We start from the raw sequence: 22,330 nt of genomic DNA, 5'->3' as shown, positions 1-22,330 counted from the left end.
TGTAATGAACAACCTGCACAACTATCCACAGAGCCCCTGGAGACATTTGTGCCAACAGAGGCAGAGAGTACATACAGCAGCTCTACCAGACAGATTCAAAAGAGTCTTTTTCCTAACCTCCTCTGAAACTCAATGTGTACTGTGAACCAGCGCTGGCCAGAGAAAAGCAAGCTAAAGATATACCCAGGTGAAAATATATGCTCAGGGTGGGTCTTAGAAGGACCCTAAAGTGGCATACTCAGTGGGGTCTCCAAGCCAGCTGGCAGGCTGAGAGTTAAGTACTCTGCAATGAGGATGCAAGGAATAATAAGGTGTTCTGTAGTCTCCGAACATAAAAAGCAGAATGAGATCTTTTGAAACAAAAACCGTCCAGAAAATTCTCAGGTTCCATACATGCGAGATAATGTTTTATATATGTATCTATACATTACTTTATATTACTTAAATTTTTAACTAAGCCAAGCTTCATCTTAAAAATACATGCCAAAGATAATCAATTTTCACTATCTTTACTAATATTTCTCTATTCCAAACCACCATCCTCTCATGGCACAACTACTACAATAGCTTTCTGATGAGTCTCCCTGCGACCTTATAATCCAGTCTCCACTTTTAAATGCATCCATCAGATTCCATCACTCCCCTGCAGATAACGCTTTCTAATGGAAGGTTTCTCAAAAGAGGTGGAAGCCAGTTTCAAAGCCCGGTTGAGAAACCTCTGAGTCTTGTTCTCCTTAGCTCTAAATAGGGATTATTATAACACCTACCTTGCAGGGTTCTTCTGAGCATTAAATAAGATTATCAATGTAAATGATGCATTAAAAAAAAAAATCCAACTGCCAGCAAGTCAGTTCTGACTCATGCAGGCCCCATGTGCGCAGAGTAGAACTGCTCCATAGGGTTTTCATGGCTGTGACCTTTCTGAATGAGATCGTCCAAGGTGCCTCTGGGCGGGTCCAAACCGCCAACCTTTTGGTCAGTAGCCAAGTGCCTAACCATTTGTGCCACCCAGGGAACTCTGAAAATGACACCAGGTACATGAAAAATAGTCAATAACACAGCCATTATGATGGTTATGTCCTATTTATTTTTATATTCCCAGTGATTAGTTATTGCCTGCAACACGGTAGGTACGCCTCAAACATTCATTAGTCAAATGAATTAAAGCCTAATACACTCAAAACAATACATTTTCCCTATACTTTAAAAATGCCTAAAAGTTTAGGTGAAGGGAAAGACACACAATACAGAAGAGGTCAGGACAACTGGACTAAACCAAAAGCAAAGATGTTTCCTAAATACAACCGAAAGCTTCGAAGGCCAGAGTAGCAGGGATGGGGGCCTGGGGACCGTAACTTCAGGGGACATCTAGGTTCAACTGGCATAACAAAATCTGCATCCCACTTTGGTGAGGGGCGTCTGGGGTCTTAAACTCTAGCAAGCAGCCGTCTAAGATGCACCAATTGGTCTCAACCCACCTGGAGCAAAGGAGAATGAAGAATACCAAAGACACAAGGTAAATAAGAACCCAAGAGACAGAAAGGTCCTCATAAACCAGAGACTACACCAGCCTGAGACCAGAAGAAGCAGATGGTGCCTGGCTACCACCAATGACTGCCCTGACGGAACCCAACAGAGAATCCCTGATGGAGCAGGAGAACAGTGGGATGTAGACCTCAAATTCTCTTAAAAAGGCCAGGCTTAATGGTCAGACTGAGACTAGAAGGACCCCAGAGGTCATGGTCCCTGGACCTTGTTAGTCCAAAACTGGAACCATTCCCAAAGCCAACTCTTCAGACAGGGATTGGATTGGACTTAAAGACAGAAGGAAACCCTGGTGGCACAGTGGTTAAGTGCTACAGCTGCTAACCAAAAGGTCAGCAGTTTGAATCTACCAGGCGCTCCTTGGAAACTCTATGGGGCAGTTCTACTCTGTCCTATAGGGTCGCTATGAGTCGGAATCGACGACAGCAACAGGCTTGGGTTTTGGTTTATACGACAGAAATTGATACTGGTGAGGAGTGCGCTTCTTGGCTCAAGTAGTTACATGAGACTATGTGGGCAGCTCCCGTCTGGAGGGGAGATAAGAAGACAGAGGGGGACAGGAACTGGTTGAATGGACATGGGGAACACAGGGTGCAGAGGAGGAGTGTGCTGTCTCATTAGGGGGAGAGCAGCTAGGAGTACATAGCAGGGTGTATATAAGTGTATGAGAGGCTGACTTGATTTGGAAACTTTCGCTTAAAGCACAATTTTTTAAAAAAGTCTAAAAGGCAGCAAAGATTTGTACAGTCTCAATAAAAGTAATCTTTTTTTTTAAATATAAAAGTAAATTCCTTTACTGCGTAATTAAAATTAAGGTTAAAAAAATAATAAAATCATTTTACTTATTTTTTTTTCCTTTCTAACTTATATGCAAAACCAATTAAGTCAAAAGTAATAATATGGCCAGCTTTAGGCAGAAGATCTATTCCTGAGGAGATGTCTGCAAATCGAATTTCTGTAAATCAAACCACATTTCACATGAAGTCATATTTCAAATGACTTCAACAGGGAACGCTGTGGCAAACTGTTCCGTAAAAGAGGACTTTTTCACATCCGTTGATTAATCTGATTTATAATTTATTTATTAATAATTTATAATCTGATTTATAGGTAGTTAAAAGAAAATAAACATCAATATGTTAAAGCCATAATATGGATAACTGTAGCTATGAAGTTTATTTTCTCTAATAAAGCAAACAAACTGAATAGAAGCAAAAATATTCTTTTGAAACCAGTGTTAAAAAGTCCCAAGAAATAAAATGATATAAAACACTCACATATAATTTAAGCAGGCTATCTATATTTTTTGGATATATGTGTGTATGCATGTGTACTGTATACATATGAAACCCACATTAAAAACAAGAAAATGCTGATAATGATTATATCTGTATGGTGGTTTAACAGGTGATTTTTAATTTCTTTTTATACTTTTCTGCGTTTTTGAAATTTCTACAGTGCACATGTGTAAATGTTTAAAAGGTCTCAAAGAAGATGTTTCGAAAAATGAACCACTCATTTCTGATACTTTCAGATCTGCTACAAAGTTGGAAAAATCATCAGGTTTCACCGTTTGAAAGCACTTTCACATGTAACATTTCTTTGTTCAGCCTGAAGAAAAGAACACTGATGTTTCTGGCAATCGGTTTTATGATCGCTAGTTTTGCTCACGGTCCTCTGTGACTGTACTGACGGTATACAGGTATTGCTCTACTTCCTGTAAATGCAGAAGGTAAACACTGTGTCCTCAAGAGTAGTTACACAACACTCTTAGACAAAATTTCAGAAGTCTGTATCTCTTACAGGAAGATGCACAGTTTCCAGGCAGCAGTTGGAAACCTTGAGGATTCCGCTTCACATGGGGCATCTGTGCCTTTGGCTACCACTGCAGTATACTCTCAATCAGAGACTCATGGTACAGATATGAAACGGTTTGACTAACTGGAAAGCCAGCTTTTCTGGTAAATATCTCACTCTGCAGTTAATCTATTAAGACGTAGCTTCTTTTCTCCTTTCCTTTTTTTTTTTTCTTCTTAAGCCATACGTTAAGCATTTACAAACCATAGTTGTTCTCCTTTATTCTACAAAACATGATGGTGTGAGAGAACAATAAAACCATGGCACTTCTCCCAGGAATCATGCAAAAACCCACTTCAAAGTTTACTTTCTCAAATCTAACAATTATACTAAGTATTGTCCACTATCTTTAGAGTTCTTTCAATAAACGTTTTAAAATGAGAAGCAAAAGTTTTCTGGACAGTGGTCATACTACAAAAGAAAATGTGACTCAGTATCTAACCTCCTCCATTTTAATGTTTTTTAAGTGTTCACTTTTTCAACTTTTGATAGGGTATATATATTTGCAGCACTCACTCAACACATTGATACTCAGAACCCACAGATTCACAAAAGAACAGTTCATCAGGTACATTAAGATACTAAGAGTATCTGCTTTCAACCAAGACAGAATAACAGGGACCAGGTTTCCCACCCATCTGAAACAACCAAAAAACGGTCAAAACATTAAAAATGATAGTTTTTAAGACACTGGACATTAGGCACTGAAGAACAGTGATGCCCTACAGACAGGAAACAAATGAAGTGAGTCTTATGATTGTCAAAGTTTACAGCCTTACAAGAATTTCCAGGCCACCCTGGGAATACTGCTAAGTACTTCATCAGTCTACACGTGTAGGAAAACTATCTGAGGCCCAGGAAAGAATCATCAGAAATGATTAGAGCTAATGGTGCCTATATCTCAAACAGGACGTGGAATAGTGAGTGCGCCCACAAGCCAGAATGGAAAATCTCATTCTCCATAGGGCGTTGGGGTATTATACACAGAAGAATCTTGCCTCTGTGGTGGAGAATAATTATCCCTAAAATAAAGACTATTCAGGTCTGGCCTAACAAATCTTAAAAGCAAGACCTAAAAGGATCAAACTGATTCCAATTATCTTAGCCTCCTAAAACAAAGAATATTTATAGGAATATAAAAATATCCAGCACCCAACAAGGCAAAATTCACAATGCCTGGTATCCAATCAAAAATCATCAGGCATGTAATGAAGCAGGAAAATATGACTCATAATGAGAAAAATCAATCAAAAATCAAAACTGACCCAGAAAATACAGATACTAGAATTAGCAAATAAGGACATGAAAGCAGTTACCAAAAAGTTAAGTAAAGATACGGAAGATATAAAAAAGATCCAGATTGAACGTCTAGAGATGAAAATTACAATGAGTGAGATAATAAATACACTGGATGGGGCTAATGGCACATTCTACATTGCAGAAAGAATAAGTAATGAAGACAAAGCAACAGAAACTGTCCAAAGTGAAACACAGAAAGAAAAATAGAAGAACAACAACAACAACAAGATGGGGAATAATTTCAAGAAGACTAACAGAAATGTAATTGGCGCTCCCAAATAAAAGACGGTGGGGAGGAGGTCAAGAAAAATGGAAGAAATAATGACCAAAATTTTCAAAATTCAATAAAAACACAGATACAGGAAGCTAAACGAACCCCAAGCACAAGAAACATGAGGAAAAGTACACCAAGTCACATCATAATCAAACTGCTCAAAATCAGTGATAAAATCTTAAAAAGCAAAAAGAGGAAGAAAAAATGGCAAATTATATACAGAACAAAGATAAAAATTACAGCAGATTTCTCCTTAGAAACAAGGCAGTCAAAAAAGGAAACAGAACATCTTTAAAGCACTGAAAGAAAAAAACTGTGAACCTAAGTGTCAATACCCAGTGAAAGTATCTTCTAAAAGGAAGGCAAAATGAAATACGGATCCAATATGCCACCGGAAATGACAACTACATGGGTCAATACATGACTGTTTTGTTATTACTTAAACCTCTTTAAAAGAGAATTAACTGTTCAAACAAAAATAGTAACAAGGTAGTGTGCATTTGGAATACCTTTAAAAGTAAAATGTATGAAAAGAATTGCAAAGACGGGGAGAACAGATATGGAAGTACATTACTGTTGGGTTCTTATTCTTTACGTGAAGTGGTAAAATATCATTTCAAGGCAGACTATGATAAGGTATTAAAGATACATACTATAAACCCCAAAGCATTCACTAAAAGAAGAAAACAAAGAGTTATGGCTAATAAGCCAACGGAGGACATAAAATCAAAAGACAACAAGGGTCAAAATGTAGCTCGATTTAAGGTTTTATCCCTTAGAGAAACTCTTTGATAAAATACAGTATATATTTTTTACCATTCGGTGAAAGGTTAGCTGATTAAAACCGACTCAGAAGCATAATTAAGGCAATGGAAATAAATGGAAAAAGCACTTACTGCCCAGACTGGAGATGTAAAGCCCAGAATTGCAGCCTTAGCTCCATCAGTCACGTAAGGAATAATATTTTCTCTCAGGCGTGTATCTCTATACAAAGCTCTAAGGATATTTAAAGCATGAACCTAGAACAAAAAGTTCAAGATTAGTTGTAGGTTGAAAACCATCATGATTTTAAATCTGTATATATCCAATTGCATACCCTCAAAACAAAACTAGAATTACAGGAAGAACTGGACAAACCACAAATAAGACGACTCACCCAATGATTAATGAAGCAATTTTTTAAAAGTTAATAAGATTTGAAGAGTGCAATAAAAAGAGCTTTGTACACTGGACATATGTAAATCCTGCACCTAACCAAGGGGAGGCAGGGTAATGGTGGCTCAGTGGTAGAATTCTCGCCTTCTATGTGGCAGACCCGGGTTCGACTCCAACGCATCTCATGAGGAGCTACTACCCATCCATCAGTGGAGGCTTTGAGTGTTGCTATGATGCTGAACAGGTTTCGGCAGAGTTTCCAGGCTGAGGCAAACTAGGAAGATAGGACTGGTGGTCTACTTCCAAAAATCAGCCAATGAAGACCATATGGATCACAACAGCCCAAACCATAACTGATCATGGAGACCATGCAGGATGGAGTAGCATTTCATTATGTTCTGCATGGGGTCGTCATGAATTGGGGGCTGACTCAACGGCAGCTAACAACAAATAGGAAAACACATTCTTTTCAAGCACACACGGAATGTTTATCTTAAAAAACGACCTCAAACCTAGCCACGAATAAAGTCTCAACAAATACCGAATTATTAATATCTTATAGATTGTGCTGTGATCACACTGGACTTACATTCAAATTAATTTTTTTAATAGTTTAAGAACTGACACTTTAAAACACTAGTAAAAGAAGAAAACTTTTTAAATATTTAGAACTGAACAATAACAAAGATGCTACATATTAACATAGTACACAGGTAACGTGTTACTTAAAAAAAAAAGAAACGTATACCTTAAATGGAAATCCTGGTGGCGTAGTGGTTAAGTGCTACGGCTGCTAACCAAAAGGTCAGCAGTTCGAATCCGCCAGGCGCTCCTTCGAAACTCTATGGGGCAGTTCTACTCTGTCCTATAGGGTCGCTATGAGTTGGAATTGACTTGATGGCACTGGGTTTACTGGGTTTATACCTTAAATGCTTCTATTTTCAAAAAAGACTAAAAATGAAAGTGCTCACTGTCCAGTCAAGATGACGGGAACATCCTACTCTGAAGCATTTACTGAGAAAGCCTAAAATGTAAGATACTAGAATTATTTGACAGGAATTTACTACCTAGTGGTAGAGTGACTCAAGGGCAATGGGTTAACAGAGTGAAGCTGGGAGGAGTGCTTAACCCAAGGCCATGCACACAGGTAATGACTCAAAGGGACTAAATACCAGCTAAAAGTAAAATGTGAGTATATCAAAAAGTGAAATACTACATTTTAGAGAAAGACACAACTGCTGAGTTACAAAACACGTACCAATTCACAGAAGCATACGTGAAATTCTAAAGTAGCTGCATATTCATTTTGAGATACAATAGTGATATTATAGCCCATCTTATCCGTTAAATACTGAGACCAAAAACCCAGTGCCATGGAGTCAATTCTGGCTCATAGCGACCCTACAGGACAGAGTAGAACTGCCCCATAGCGTTTCCAAGGAGTGCCTGGTGGATTAGAACTGCCAACCCTTTGGTTAGCAGCCAAAGCACTTAAGCACTACGCCACCAGGGTTTCCTAAATACTGATATCAGTGTAAAAAATAGCTCATTTTGGTCAGTATCAACAAAAAGACAGGAAAGACAAAAAAAAAAAAAAAAAAAAACATCCAAACAAGCTCCAAATGTCTGTCCTGTCTTTAAGAGTTCTATGAAAATGAGTTCTATATCTTTACCACTTTTTTCTTTAAATTTAAAAGGCACGGCAAAGCACTGCCTTCTTAGCAGGGCTTGTGTGAGTATTTCCATTATTACCTGGGAGACTGTGCTCTGTGAGTCATCTGTAGGTCCAGCCAAAGAGATTAACTCTTTCATTGTTATTTTCAACAAATCCATTTTGCCTTTCTTTGGTTCAGATGCCAACAGTGCCTATGGAAAGTCAAGGCAAAATTAACAAAGTTCTTCTGTAACACACGCCTCCTTGCTGCTTCCCAGAATCAATCTAAAAATGCAAAATCCCCTTTATAAAAACACGTGGTATCCAGACAAGTTTATTAAGTTATGTGGCCTTGGGCAATTCACTTAACCTCTCCACTTCTCAGATTCTTCCTCTGTAAAACTAGACAGTGAAATCATACAATCTCTAAAGTCACTTCCAGTTTGCTTACTAATTAAATAACTCTAAGGTTGAAAAATAGCTCTTGTTGACAACACCTTAAGGATCATATTTGGATGGCAGGTCTCAGATACAATAAGTAAGTTGATTTTAATAACAAATTTTTGGACCAAGAAAATTCTTTTTTAAAAAAAAAAATCTCTGGATTAAATTTCTTATAAGGATTTTAAAACTCACTGGAGATTGATCAATATTTAATTCTCCTTCACTAGAGTCTACACCTGGAGGACCTGGTGTGAACATCTGAGGCTCCATGAGACAAAAGAAAATATTATAAACTCCACAGGGGTCCTGTACTTGAATTTTCAAAGGGCAGCTTACTGACTTTGGGTATAATACTTTGCTACTATCCAATAAACATAAAAACAAGATACCAAAACCACTTCAAGCACGAAAAGGAATGGAGTATTGATATGTGCTACAATGTGATGAACCTTGAAAACATGGTAAGTGAAAAAAGCTAGTCACAAAAGACCACACGTTATATGATTCCATTTTATATGAAATGTCCAGAAGAGGAAAATCCCTAGAGACAGAAAAAGTAACCAGTGGCTGCTCAGGGCTGAGTGTAGCAGGAGCAGAGAAGAACAGGGATTGACTGCTAATGGGCACAGATTTCCTAATGCATGATGTTCCAAAATCAGATTGTGATCATGACTGCACAGACCTGTGGATACAGAAAAAGAACCACTGAATTCTGTACTTGTAATGCATGAGTTATATCACATGTGAATTGTATCTCAAGAAAGCTGTCTAAAAAAAAATCACTTTAGTCACATTCTCAACTCCCCTCCTCTAGCTCTAGTTTTCATAAGCTGCTACTAGCTCCCAAAAGAGTGAAAGTGTCGAGCTACCCAGCTTTTTCTGAAGCACTTATAGCGTGTAAGGGAAGACAAATAAAGACACATACACGAAACGGTTAGGTTTAAAAATATTTCTCACGGTATACTTATGCTCAGAAAAAATATATATCATTTTTTAAAAGACTATTCAAAAAAACTTTATATCTTTCTAATTCCTCAAAAGGTAAACTGACAAACAAAGTAGGCAGTTTTTCTCTATACTTAATGCTAAGCAGAATTCCATAATAACAAGGAATATAACTTTACTGGTAAATCAGACTAAGAGAAATAGGGATGCTCTCTGAGCAGGTTTTTCTAATAATTTAGATTTTATTAAACTAAAATAAATAAGAAAGCAATGTTTTGTTACTGAAATGTCTTCTGGGAGCCATGGCTTTCTTTTCCTCAAAGGGCTGGCAATAGTTATGACCGTCTCACCAAGGAAGGGGTAAGAAAGTGCATCTCCTGATTGCTCTATCATCATGACCAATATTTAGTTAAGATGGGCACCAGACATGGAATAAGCACACAGCTCAGAATATGCAACTAGACCTTGCTGTTGCCTTAGCATCTGTGCTCAGGCGAATGAGGCATAAACTCACTAGGTCAGAATGGATTACAGACCAATGAATGAACCACACACTCATTCAGGACGGGTCAGAACAGACTGGAATTGATTTCTGAAGGTCACCACGATCTGTCTACCATCATTATCCCCTGATAATCTCTGAATCAAGCTAACAACTTCTGCACTTGATGCCCATTGTCATAAACAAAACAAATACACAAAGCGTCTTTAGGAATGTGCAAAAAGAATTAAAAAAGGAAGGAAAGACACAATGAAATACACAGCTTTAGTCTTAGAGATAAGTACCTGTATGTAAAAAGGAATCCCAGCACTGCGCCTTGTAGCACAGAGTTTCGATGAAGGATCACTGCATTTAATTTCCTCTAAAACATTCCATAACCACTGTTCTGGGAGCTTTTGCAGACTCACGTTAGGGCACCTAAGAGACATATATAAGCAAATGTTGGGAATTATCAGGTACCAAAAAGTAAAAGCACAAACTGTTGCTAAACATTAACACCGTTACAGAAGAATACATACCTTTACATTTAGAGGGAGGAAACCATGAAAATGTCCTAATGTCTACTTTTCACCTACCTTCCTCTTTATTATGGGTCTTAGGATTTGAAGCTACAGAAGACGCCATTACTTACAACCGCTCTGTGTGAGTGGTTATCTGCACACAAGCTTTGATACCCATGCTTGTTCTGAAGAAGGTTAATCACTCACTGATGTTTTACATTACAAGACTCAAGACTTCCAACAAAGAGGATATAACTTTTAGTTTACTGCAATTTATGTTCTATATTTGCAGAAATTATATATATCCAAAGAAAACACATTTTAAACTCTATTTTAGTAAGTAATCATTTTCATCTCTCTCAAAACGTGGCATACTACAATAAAATGTTCAAGCAGATCCAGTAGAGAATTAGGGAAGCAGGCTGTATGGGAAGAGGCTTAAATGTTTTAAGGTTTCAACATTTGAACATTATTATCAGTGAGCTCTGTTTCCTTACATTGTTATCCGAGAGTGCTTACAAATATTTAAGAGTTTTTTGTTTGTTTTTAATTTTTAAACATACGCCCTACCCGACTGTATAACATTTTCCTAGGAAATAGCATATTCAGTGGCAGGTCTACACAATTATTTTAATAGGAGCATCATAACTAGATTTAACTAAAATTAATAGTATATAAAAATAAACACATGAAATCCTAAGGAAAAATGCTCCTCTTTAAATTGGGGAACACATTCTACAGAGATAGAATTGATGTTTGCAGTGAGAAGCAGATCTCTTAGAAACATTATTTTAGAATATTATTCTGTATTCTAGTTTGCTGTAAGACAGAAAGCTTCAGTTTCTGACTAAACATTCCAACAGCAACTTACTTGTATATCTTACTTATAACTTACTTCAAACAAAATAATGTATTAATAATATTATTTTTAAGGAGGATTTTTTTTTTTTTAAAGTTTGACATAGCATAAAAAATATTAGTTCAGTCATAAGTGCTGGAAACCCTGGTGGCATAACGGCTAAGTGCCACGGCTGCTAACTGAACGGTCAGCAGTTTGAATCCACCAGGCACTCCTTGGAAACTCTATGTAAGTTCTACTCTGTCCTGTAGGGTCACTATGAGTCGGAATTGACTAGACGGCAACGGGTTTTGTTGTTGTTGTTGTTTTTTGTCGTAAGGGTTATAATCAAATCTCCCTAATACCAGCACACTGTAATTTTAAAAGTTCCCTTTTAAAACTCCAAACTTACTGGTCTGACAGAGACTGGAGAAACCCCAAGAGTATGGCCTCCTGAGACCCTTTTAACTCAGTACTGAATTCACTCCTGAGGTTCACCCTTCAGCCAAAAATAAGACAGGTGCATAAAACAAAACAAGACTAAATGGGACCATCAGCCCAGGGGCAAGGACTAGAAGGCAGGGAGGGACAGGAAAGCTGGTAATTGGGAACCCAAGGTCAAGAAGGGGAGAGTGTTGACATGGCGTGGGGTTGGCAACCAATGTCACAAAACAATACATGTATTAATTGTTTGATGAGAAACTTGTCTGCTCTGTAAACCTTCATCTAAAGTACAATTAAAAAAAAAACTATTTAAAAATTAATTAATTAAAAAAAAAGAGTATTGGTACAAAATCAGTAAGCCTTGGGAATTAAATGTCATTATCAGACTGTAAACAAGGCATTGCAAAATAAAGCAAATTAAAAAGAAAAAAAAAGTTCCCTTTTAAAAAGTATGGCTTAAAATCAAACACCTCACCCCTACTTCTTCCCACATATTCTCCCCACTTACGCCTGTTGCCATGGAGTCGATTCCGACTCATAGTGACCCTTTAGGACAAAACAGAACTGCCACCATAGAGTTTCCAAGGAGCGCATGGTAGATTCGAACTGCTGATCTTCTGGTTAGCAGCCGTCGTACTTTACCACTACACCACCGGGGTTTTCTCCCCACTTAGCCACTAAAATCACCCATCAAAAATCTGAGCCACTAGATTAAAAGAGATCCACAGACATTAACAACCAAATGCAATATGTGGACCTTGTTTAGGTCCTGATTTGAACAAACCAAACATAAAAAAAGATATTTTCAAATAATAAGAGAGATTTGTATACGTACTAGATATTACATGACACCAAGCAATTATTTATAGGGTGTGCCAATGGCATTGTGTACAGGGAAGACAGCATCCATATTTTTTAGATATGCACACTTAAGTACAGAGAAGTAAGAATAACAGATCTGGGATTTACTGTATAATACTTCAGCAAACCACAATGAAAAGAGATTGATGAAGCCAATGTGGCCAAAACTTTGGTAACTGCTGAATTTGGGTGATGAGCATAGGGAGTTCGTTACATTATTTTCTCTACTTCTAAATGCATATCTGTTTGAAAATTTTCGAAATAAAAATAAATCTTCCCTCACTTTTACAGTTCTAAGGATTGAAGTAATTTCCTAATCATTGAATTTTACACCTTCTTAAAACTAAATGTCTTGTATTTCAAAAAATAGTTTCTCTAGTTTATTACTAACATTGGCAGTTTGGTATAGCTGCCCAATCAAAAACTGAAATCCAAATTCCTCAGAGTAGTTTTTAAGGGCTTATGAGACCAGACTGTTCTACTCTGTCCTATAAGGTCGCTAGGAGTTGAAATCAACTCGATGGCAACGGGCTTGCTTTTGCTGTTTTTTTAAATGATACAGTTAGGGAATTGCTGCCTTTTTTTCATCCAAATTCACTCCAGAATGGGTGATCAGGGAAAAGAAAAAAAAGAGAAGGAGAGAGAATTAAAACAAAAGCCATTTTCGGTGATTTAATCACCCAAGAAAAAGTTGGAGTTACAGAGGTGAGGAAAGTGAAAACTACTTGCTCTAAGATTACCTGAGGATTTCATTTACTTGTATTTTCTTCCTCATCACAGGGCCATGGGCAATTTAGAGCTGGATTATAGATAATGCTGCAGTCTAAAGTCAAGTCCCCTATGGAAATTCACTATGGGGGAAAAACTAAGGGGAGAAAGGAACTGCAGGGCATGAGAGGTATCTTCCTACCAAGTACACTGAAATACTAGTACAAGAAATACCAGTTCAGTAGCGCTCCTTGACACTCATTGAGCCTACAGAGAGTGACCACACAGAAGTTCTAACAAAGCCAGCCAATGCAAGAAGGCAGGCCCATCTAGGATCAGAGAAGGCCACCTCAACATGCATCACTCTCCCTTGCTGGAAATTACAGGGACTGTGAACCAAATCTTGATCAAACTCCTCTTTCAGCTTGAAAAGGTCACCTATGACCTGCCCCCAACTGACATACTTAAATCTAGTCTTAACTCTCTCAAATTCCTACACAGGCCTTCTGTTCTAGTACAGCTGTTCTCTTTGCTGGTTCCCATACTCACACACACAACACACTCCCCAGATAAATACATTCTCAACTAACAACAGTTAAAAAACAAAACTCACTGCCATCGAGTCAATTCTGACTCATAGCGACCCCATAGGGCTTCCAAGGCTGTAAATCTCTACCAAAGCAGACTGCCACATCTTTCCCCCACAGAGCCACTGGTGGTTTCAAACCACCAACCTTTCGGTTAGCAGCTGATTGCTTTAACCACTGCGCCACCAACACTCCAGAAACGGGCAGTCCCTGACTTATGATGTACTCAAGTTACAATGAACTGCACTTATGACTTTGTCTTTTTTATTTTTTAACATCTTATCCTTAGTGTATCTTCCTGGGAGGAAATCACAGGAAAATGCATACAGGGGATATGGAAAAAATTTCCAAGCTATGTGAACACGCTCTAAGCATTTGATCAGGATATGATGGAAGAGATTGGTGGAAAAATCATCCACATGGCAACACGGAATTTAGAATTTCATATTGCCCATGTGGATGAGGAAGGGGAAGTGACAGATCAAAACTTAACAGATTTTCCAACAAGGGAAAGAGGCAGCAGATGAAAACCCTGAGGCCATGAAATCACTGCAGGGAGAAGAGACCCTGTCCTGGCCTGCACTGGTCACTGGTCAGGAACCAAGCTTTTCTTAAGCTTCTGAAGTTTTCACTTTGCTTGCAATAGCCATTAAAAAAATATAGCTGATTGATAGGGACTAGAGGAACCCCGAGACTATCTCCCTAAGATAACCTTTGAACTTGGATTTGAAGCTATTTCTGTACATCACCTTTCAGCCAAATAATGGACTGGCTTATAAAATAAACAGTATCACCCATGAGTAATGTGCTCCCTTAAACAATTAACTATATGAGAACAAATGGTCAACATGTACCCAAAAGCCAAGATGAGAAGGCAAGGAGGGAAAGGGAAGCTAGATCAATGGAAACAGAACAAACAGAATAGAAATAATGAGAATGCTGACACATTGTAAAAATTGTAGCCAATGGCTCAGAACAATCTGGATAAAAACTGTTAAATGGAAACCTAATTTGTTGTGTAAACTTCTACCTAAAACACATAAAATATTATTTAAAAAAAAAAAGGAAATGGATTTTGAGAAGAAAGAAATGCTGAAGAAGTTAAGAAAGGATGAGTTAGAGGAAGGAGAGAAGTTGTCAAAAAAATTTTACAGCGAAAGGATCAGCTGAAGTTTTTCCTAAACTAAATCAGGAGCTTCAGTTGCTTGAAAACATGGACCCAAGCATTGATCGCTTTGCTAAATCTGATGGGCAGATTCAAAGAGCAGCGAGACATTACCATGAAACATATGCAGAAAAAAGAAAAGAACAATAAAGACAACTCTTGCTAATTTTCTGATGAGAATCATCATTCCCACTCCCAGGGATAATCCAGATGACCCAGAACCTTCCACAAGTGGAGTTATTACTATAACTGACAAAACGCCAATGTCATCCAACTCGTCTTCATTGTCAGAGTAAATTTTTAGGATTTTCGTATTTTTTTATGTGCGTATGTATTAAAATATATCTGTGTTTATATGTAATGTTTCCAACCCTACAGATAAATAAAGGTCAGATTTATAAAGATAAAAAAGGCAATAATGGAAACTAGGAAAAAAAGAGGTATTCAACTTACATCAGAGCCAACTTACAACAGAGTCTTTGGAACCGAACCCCGTCACAAATCGGGGACTACCTGTATGTGTTCACAGTCTCTACTATGCTTTTTGCTTTTCATACGGTCTCCACACTTCTTGAAGGAAGTTATGAAGCTTCCTCCAAATAACCCAACTCAAAAGATCTATCCCTGGTGATGTATTTAGAGTAACTACTAGGCATAAGGTATACAGAGGGGTCAATACGAGGTCCTGGAAGGGTAAGATTTGAGCTGGACTTTGAAGGATACGTAGGGAGAGTGGCGGGAGGCCTGCATATGTGGAGTGGAGGAAGCAGGAGATGGAATTGACAAAGGAAATGGCTTGAGTCAAGGCCCAAAGGTAATTTCCTGATTTAGATTCTTGGTTACTGTAACAGTGAACAGTTGACCAAACCAGCTGCTATCAAGTCAATTCTGACTCATGGTGACTTCATGTGTGTCAGGACAGAACCGTGCTCCATGGAGTTTTCAAAGGCTTGTTTTTCAGAAGTAGATCACTAGTCCTTTCTTTGGAGGTGCCTCTGGGTGGATTTGAACCTCCATCTTTTCATTAGCTGCTGAGAGCATTAACCATTCACACCACCTCGGGACTCCAGTTGACAAGGTCTAGTGATTCCCTTGAGTGTCGCATACTAAGGACTAGATGTTGCTTGTTAATTTGGGAAATATGAAAACAAAAGCCATGAGAAAGTTCAACGAGTTCAAGGCTGGCAAAGTACCCTCAACAGGGCTCTCTCTGCCCACTGCCAAGCGCCCACAAACCTCAGCAGCTCTGGGAAATGCTCAAGGCACCAGCTTCTACCATCAAGTCCAAAACTTCTTGTTCTAGTCTGGAAATCCCCGGGATCATGTGGGTTTTTCTACAGAATCCCTTCAATTGTCTGCTTTTTTTAATTTTAGCTTTGCCACTGGACCCTATTTCTCTGATTCCTGGATTGCTTCCTGGTTCTGCATGTCTTCCAGGCCAGTCACACCCCTGTAGCCATAGGAGGGAATTTGGTCTAATAATAGAACTCCCACCCTTTTTAGTAAAATGAAATATTCTGTATTTTAAGCAAAATCTTATTACAAGTTTTGTTTAAATTATCATACTGAAAATAGTTTTGCCCTCTACAAAAGAAAGAAAAATAAACATTTTTCAAATGCTTATTACATGTCAGGTACAATATCAAGCTTTTCACACCTTATCTCACTTAAAAAAACAAAAAACAAATCTGTGGGGAGGCATTACTTTCCCCAATTGGCAGGTGAGAGGCACATAGCACATCACGGTGGGCAGGGGTACAGACTATGGTGCCAAGTGATCTGATTTACAATCCTTGCTCTGCCACCTGATAGCTTTGTGATTCAGGACGAGTTTCAAAACTTCCCCATTTCTCACTTTCCTCTTGTATAAAATGAAGGTTGTCGGGAGAAATAAGTAACTTTATTCCTGTGAAGTATTTAATAAGTTCTTAATATCCGTTTTCTATGAGAAAAGCGTCTTTTAAAAGTTTCAACTGAATTTGTGATAAAGACGAAACTGTGGGTTTACATTTTGATTAGAGCACTCCCCAATAGCACATAAACCAAAACCAAACCCGCTGCCATCGAGTCGATTACGACTCATAGCGATAGTAACACTAATACCACAATACAGAAATGTTATTAGCTGCTCTCAGTCAGCCTCCAACCCATGACAACCTCATGCCAAACAGAACAAAACACTGTCCAGTCCCTCCCTCCCTCCCATGATCCACTGCAGATCAGACTGTTGTGATCCATAGGATTTTCACTGGCTCATTTCGGGAAGCAGATTGCCAGGCCTTTCTTCCTACTACGTCCTAGTTGGAAGCTCTGCTGAAGCTTGTCCAGCACCACAGCAACACGCAAGCCTCCACTGACTGACAGGTGGTAGCTGCGCACGCCGTGCACTGGTCATACTCGAACCTGGGTCTCCCATGTGGAAGGCAAGAATTCTACCACTGAACCATCCCTGGCCCCTAAAAATAAAATATGTAAATAGAAACTCCAAAAACAGCTGAGCGAAAAAAATAAAACAATCATTTTGGAACAGCAGCACAGAAATGCAAAGCAGCAAGAGTGCTGGCACCACAGATCTGTGGGGTTCCCGATGCGAAAGCAGGCAGTGGGGGCCAGGAAGTCAGCTCCTGTGGGCCAGCTCACAGTGCTTCCAAGAAACAGGGCATTTCAGTGGCTTTATCTCTCACGAACGAGCCCATGTGGCACAGTGGTTAAAGTGCCGGACTGCTAGCTAAAAGGCCAGTGGTGTGAAATCAACAATGACTACACGAGAGAAAGGTGTGACAGTCTGCTTCTGTAGAAATTTACAGCTTTGGAAACCCTACGGGGTCACTATGAGTTGGAATCGACTAGATGGCAGTATGTTTCTCTCTTGTGAAATCAAAACTCGTTGACATGAAGTCGATTCTGGCACATAGCGACCCTATAAGACAGAGAACGACTGCCCTATGGGGTTTCCAAGGAGCAGCTAGTGGATTCTAACTGCTGATCTTTTAGTTAGCAGCCAAACTCTTAACCACTGTGCCACCAGGGCTTACCTCTCAAGAGGGGAGGCTGAAAAAGACAGTCAGAGCCGTCTGGGGCTGCAGCTGTCAAAAACACCAGCTGTTGAAAAAGGCCTAGGAAGACTCTGAACAGGGCAACTTCTAACTCTGTGCCTAGATCTAAAATGTGCCCGATATCACTGTGTGATAAACCAAAAACCAAACCCAGTGCTGCCAAGTTGATTCTGATTCATAGTGGCCCTATAGAACAGAGTAGAACTGCCCTATAGGGTTTCCAAGGAGTAGCTGGTGGATTAGAACTTCCAATCTTTTAGTTAGCAGCTGAGCTCTCAACCACTGCGCCCCCAGGGCTCTGTGATGTCTACTAGACCTTTCGAATTTAACATACCCCACAATGAACTCCTGATTTTTTCCCCAAAACCTACCTGACCTAGTCCTCTCCATCCCAGCAAACAAACAACAAATCTATCTTTTTAGGGGTTCAGACCAAAAATGTTAGAGTCATCCTTTCTCTCAAACACCAAATTCAGGTCTGTTTTACCTTCAAATTATATCCAGATTCAGAACACTTTTTACCACCTCCACTGCTAATATCCAGATGGGAGCCATCACCATCTCTTTCCTCCATCACAGTAATACCGTAAACTCCTCACTGCTCTTTCTGCTTTGACTATTATAGTCTGTTCTCAACATAGCAGTCTTGAGTAATTCTTTTAAAAAGGCAGCTCGTGTCACTTCTTTGCTCGCGAATCCTCCAACGGCTCCCCATTTCACTCAGAGTTAAGAGTCGAAGTCCGTCCAGTGGTCTACAAGGCCCTATGCGGTCTAGTCCTCATGGCCCCTCTGATCACATCCTCTAGGACTCTGTCCCTTTTCACTCCACTTCAGTCACAAATGATTTACCTGCCGTTTCTCAAAAATCTCAAGATGGTGTCTCTCAGGACTTTTGCAATAGCGTTCTCTCCGGAATGCCCTTCCTCTAGATAGTCACATAACCCACTCCTTCACCTTCACGACTTTACTCAAAATGTCACCTTTTCATCAAGGACTTCCTGCCCATTTTACTTATCACAACCACATCATCATCCCACAGTTCCATTCCCTCTTACTTAGCTTTTCACCTTTTTTCCTACAGCATTTGTTGCTTTTCAACATGCTATATGCTTTATTTATTATGTTTATTGACTACAGCCCTTCCACTAAAATGTAAGCTCCATTATGGTAAATTTATAGATGCGTGTGTGTGTTTTAATTGTTGCATCTCTAGTGCCTAGAACAGTGCCTGCCACAGAGTTGGTGCTTCATAAATATTTGATCAAACGAACACTGAAGAAGAGGGATGAAAAAGAACTCTGAAGGTAAGAACTAATAAAAGATATTGGTAACATTAAACAACCCAAATGTAAAAAAAAAAACTTCTATTTCGTAAAAGGTAGAAATAAGATTTTAGGCAACAATGACAAGAATGATAGAATTCAGCTATATGCTTCTGACAAGAGACACATTTTAAATCATCACAAAGTATGAAAATAGAGAAATGGAAAAACTGTATCAAATACTAAATAAAAGAAAGATGATGTAGCAATATTAATAACTGTTAAAGAGATTGAATTTAAATTACTGAAAAAGAATAAAGGAACAACATAGTTAAAAGAAGAATAAATCACCAAGAAGAAAAAACATTCATGAGCCTAAATGTATCAACAACATAGCCTTGGAATATATAAAGCAAAAACCAACAGAATTAAAACAAGAAACAGTAGGAAATTATAATATACCTCTATCAGAAACTGGGTGATCAAGCACACCTAAATTAATATGGCTTTAGAAGATACGAACAACAAAAATAAGCTTGATCTAATAATACGCACACCCTCGTATTATTCTGCTCTCAATACAAATTCTTTGCAAGGAGAAATGGTCCAATTTACAAAAACTGGACCATACAGTAAGTTGCAAAGGATTTAGTTTCAAGAAATCATAAATAATAGATCACAAACCCCAGTGCAACAACAACAACAACCAAAAACAACCAGCTCCACAATCTGGAACTTTAAAAAATGCATCTTAAATACAAACTGAAAATATTTCAAATGAATGTCAATGAAAGTGCATTTCAAAACTTGTGAGATGCGGCTAAAGTGCTTGAGGTAAATGTATTGCTTTAAAAACATTTATTAAAAATTTATTAAGACTAAACCATTAAGAATTCAACTTGAAAAGCCTGAGAGGGAGCAACAGGATAACTTTAAAGAAAGAAAATAATAAAAATAAAATAAAATAAAGGCAGAAAGTAAGATAATTAAAAACAAAAGAAACCAATTAATGAATTACATAGATTTTTTAGAAAATAAGAATTATCAACCCTATACTATTTCAGAGAATTGAAAAGGGAGAAAAGATCACCCAGTGCATTTTATGAGACGAGTATAACCTTGATAACAAAAGTAGACAGATGTTATAAGAAAAGTAAAAATCAATTTCAGTAATAAACATTAGATACAATAATTATAATTAACAGAACATTACGTTGTACAAAGAAAAAGCACATGCCTCACAAGCTGTCGTCGTTAGTTGCTATCGAGTTGGCTTCAGCTTATAGTGACCCCACGTGTGCAGAGAGAACTGCTCCATAGGGTTTTCAAGCCTGTGGCCTTTCAAAATCAGATCACCAAAAGTGTATCTTTCGAGGCACCTCTGGGTAGGTTCGACCCACCAACCTTTCAGCTAGTAACTGAAGGCTTAACCATTTCCATCACTGTATTCCCATATCAAGAAACACAATATACAGATAAAAATCAAGGAACTAGAGATCCATGTATCAATATGGATAAATCTAAAAAAAAAAATGAGTGAAACAAAGGAGAATATTCATATAATACTACTTACATAAAGATTTAAAACATGCAATACAATACTGTATATTATTTGACTATATTATGTATAATAATAGAAAAATATACACAGGAATAATAAACTCCAAATTCTAGATTGCGATTACCTCTGTGGAGGGAGAAAGGGGGCTAGGATCAGTGTCGAGTACACAGAAGGCTTTAAGAGTATCTGTAATACTTTAAATTTCAAAAATGTGAAATAAATTTGGCAAGATTGCTAAGGTTTTAAAAGCTAGGATATGACTACGCAACTATCCAGTACGGTATTCTCTATACTTTTCAGAATGTTCAAATATTTCACACTAATTTTTAAACATCAGATAAAAAAAAGAAGAGAATTTAAATAATTTGCCCAAGGTTATATACAGCTAATGTGGCAGAATAAATTATAACGTGGATTGACACCAAAGCTGATGCTTAATAAGAAGGCATTACTTCAAGCTGCCTGCCCTAAATAAATGCTCAGTTACATGTTTGGCTTGACCTGGCTCATGATAAAGGTACAGTCAACTCTCTATTATTTGCTTCAGTGAATCTTATTCATTCATTAAAAAAAAGATCTACAAAGTATCCAGTAGTAGCTTGGCACTATGCTGTACCCAAGGAAGGGATCCAGTAGGATAATAATTCCAAACAGCACATGATTCAATCAGCATTTTCATGTGGCTTAGGAATGCAACACAGACTATACTTGAGTTTTTTTTTTTTTTTTTGATTACCTTCCTGTAATGAATTGTGGCCCCCAAAAATATATGTCAACTTGGTTAGGCCACGTGTGGTTGTCGTCCATTTTGTGGCCTTCCTGTGTATTATAAATCGTAATCTCTGCCTGTGGTTAGAGAGGATTAGGGTGGGATGTAATACCCTCGCTCAGGCCACATCCCTGAGCCAGTGTAAAAGGATTTTCCCTGGTGTGTGGCCTGTACCACCTTTTATATTTCAAGAGATAAAACGAAGCAAGCAGAGAGTTGGGGACCTCATTACCACCAAGAAAGCAGCACTGGGAGCAGAGCGCATCCTTTGGACCCAGGGTCCCTGTGCCTGAGAAACTCCTTGACCAGGGAAGATTGAGGACAGAGACCTTACTCCAGAGCCAACAGAAAGAGAAAGCCTTCCCCTAGAGCCGTCGCACTGAATTTGGACTTTTAGCCTACTTTACTGTGAGGAAATAAATTTTTCTTTGTTAAAGCCATCTACTTGTGGTATTTCTATTACAGCAGCACTAGATAACCAAGACACTTCCTAATCCTGTTTTATGGTTGAGCCCTGGTGGTGCAACGGTTAAGCTCTAGTCTGCTAACTGAAAGTCGGGAGTTCGAACCCACTAGCAGCTCTTCAGGAGAAAAGACCTGGCAATCTGCTCACTTAAGGATTACAGCCTAGACAACTCTATGGGGCAGTTCTACTCTGTCCTACAGGATCACTATGAGCCAGAATCGACTGATGGCACACAACAAAAACAATCATGTTTTATTCAGAATTTCATTCAAATGTATTTCAATCCCTGAACACCTACCATCAGGGTGGGGATTAAAGTAGTTCTAAATGAGCTGGGTGATACGGATAGAAAGTTAGCTGGAGGGGGAAATGGAGTATGCTGCAGAAAATCTATTCAGCAGAAGACCCACTTGGCTTGAATTAACTGTCTCTCATTCA

The 22,330-nt window shown here is 38.4% G+C and overlaps 1 protein-coding gene across 6 annotated transcripts in view; it reads right to left on the bottom strand.

Annotated features, from left to right (window-relative positions):
* The window catches only part of THADA (THADA armadillo repeat containing), a 360,989-nt gene that overhangs the window by 271,851 nt on the left and 66,808 nt on the right, over positions 1–22,330 (bottom strand). For all 6 annotated transcript variants that reach the window (XM_049870444.1, XM_049870443.1, XM_049870447.1 and 3 more), the window contains 3 exons: positions 9,960–10,092; positions 7,883–7,996; positions 5,872–5,994 (listed from right to left, as the gene is read on the bottom strand). In XM_049870444.1, coding sequence (XP_049726401.1) covers positions 5,872–5,994; positions 7,883–7,996; positions 9,960–10,092 — 370 coding nt within the window. The remainder of the gene's footprint in view (positions 1–5,871; positions 5,995–7,882; positions 7,997–9,959; positions 10,093–22,330) is intronic.

Source organism: Elephas maximus, chromosome 26, assembly GCF_024166365.1.
Source record: "Elephas maximus indicus isolate mEleMax1 chromosome 26, mEleMax1 primary haplotype, whole genome shotgun sequence".
In the NCBI taxonomy this organism is placed as follows: Eukaryota; Metazoa; Chordata; class Mammalia; order Proboscidea; family Elephantidae; genus Elephas; species Elephas maximus.
Note: the sequence above shows the minus strand (reverse complement) of the source record. Positions and strands in the feature narration are given on the sequence as shown.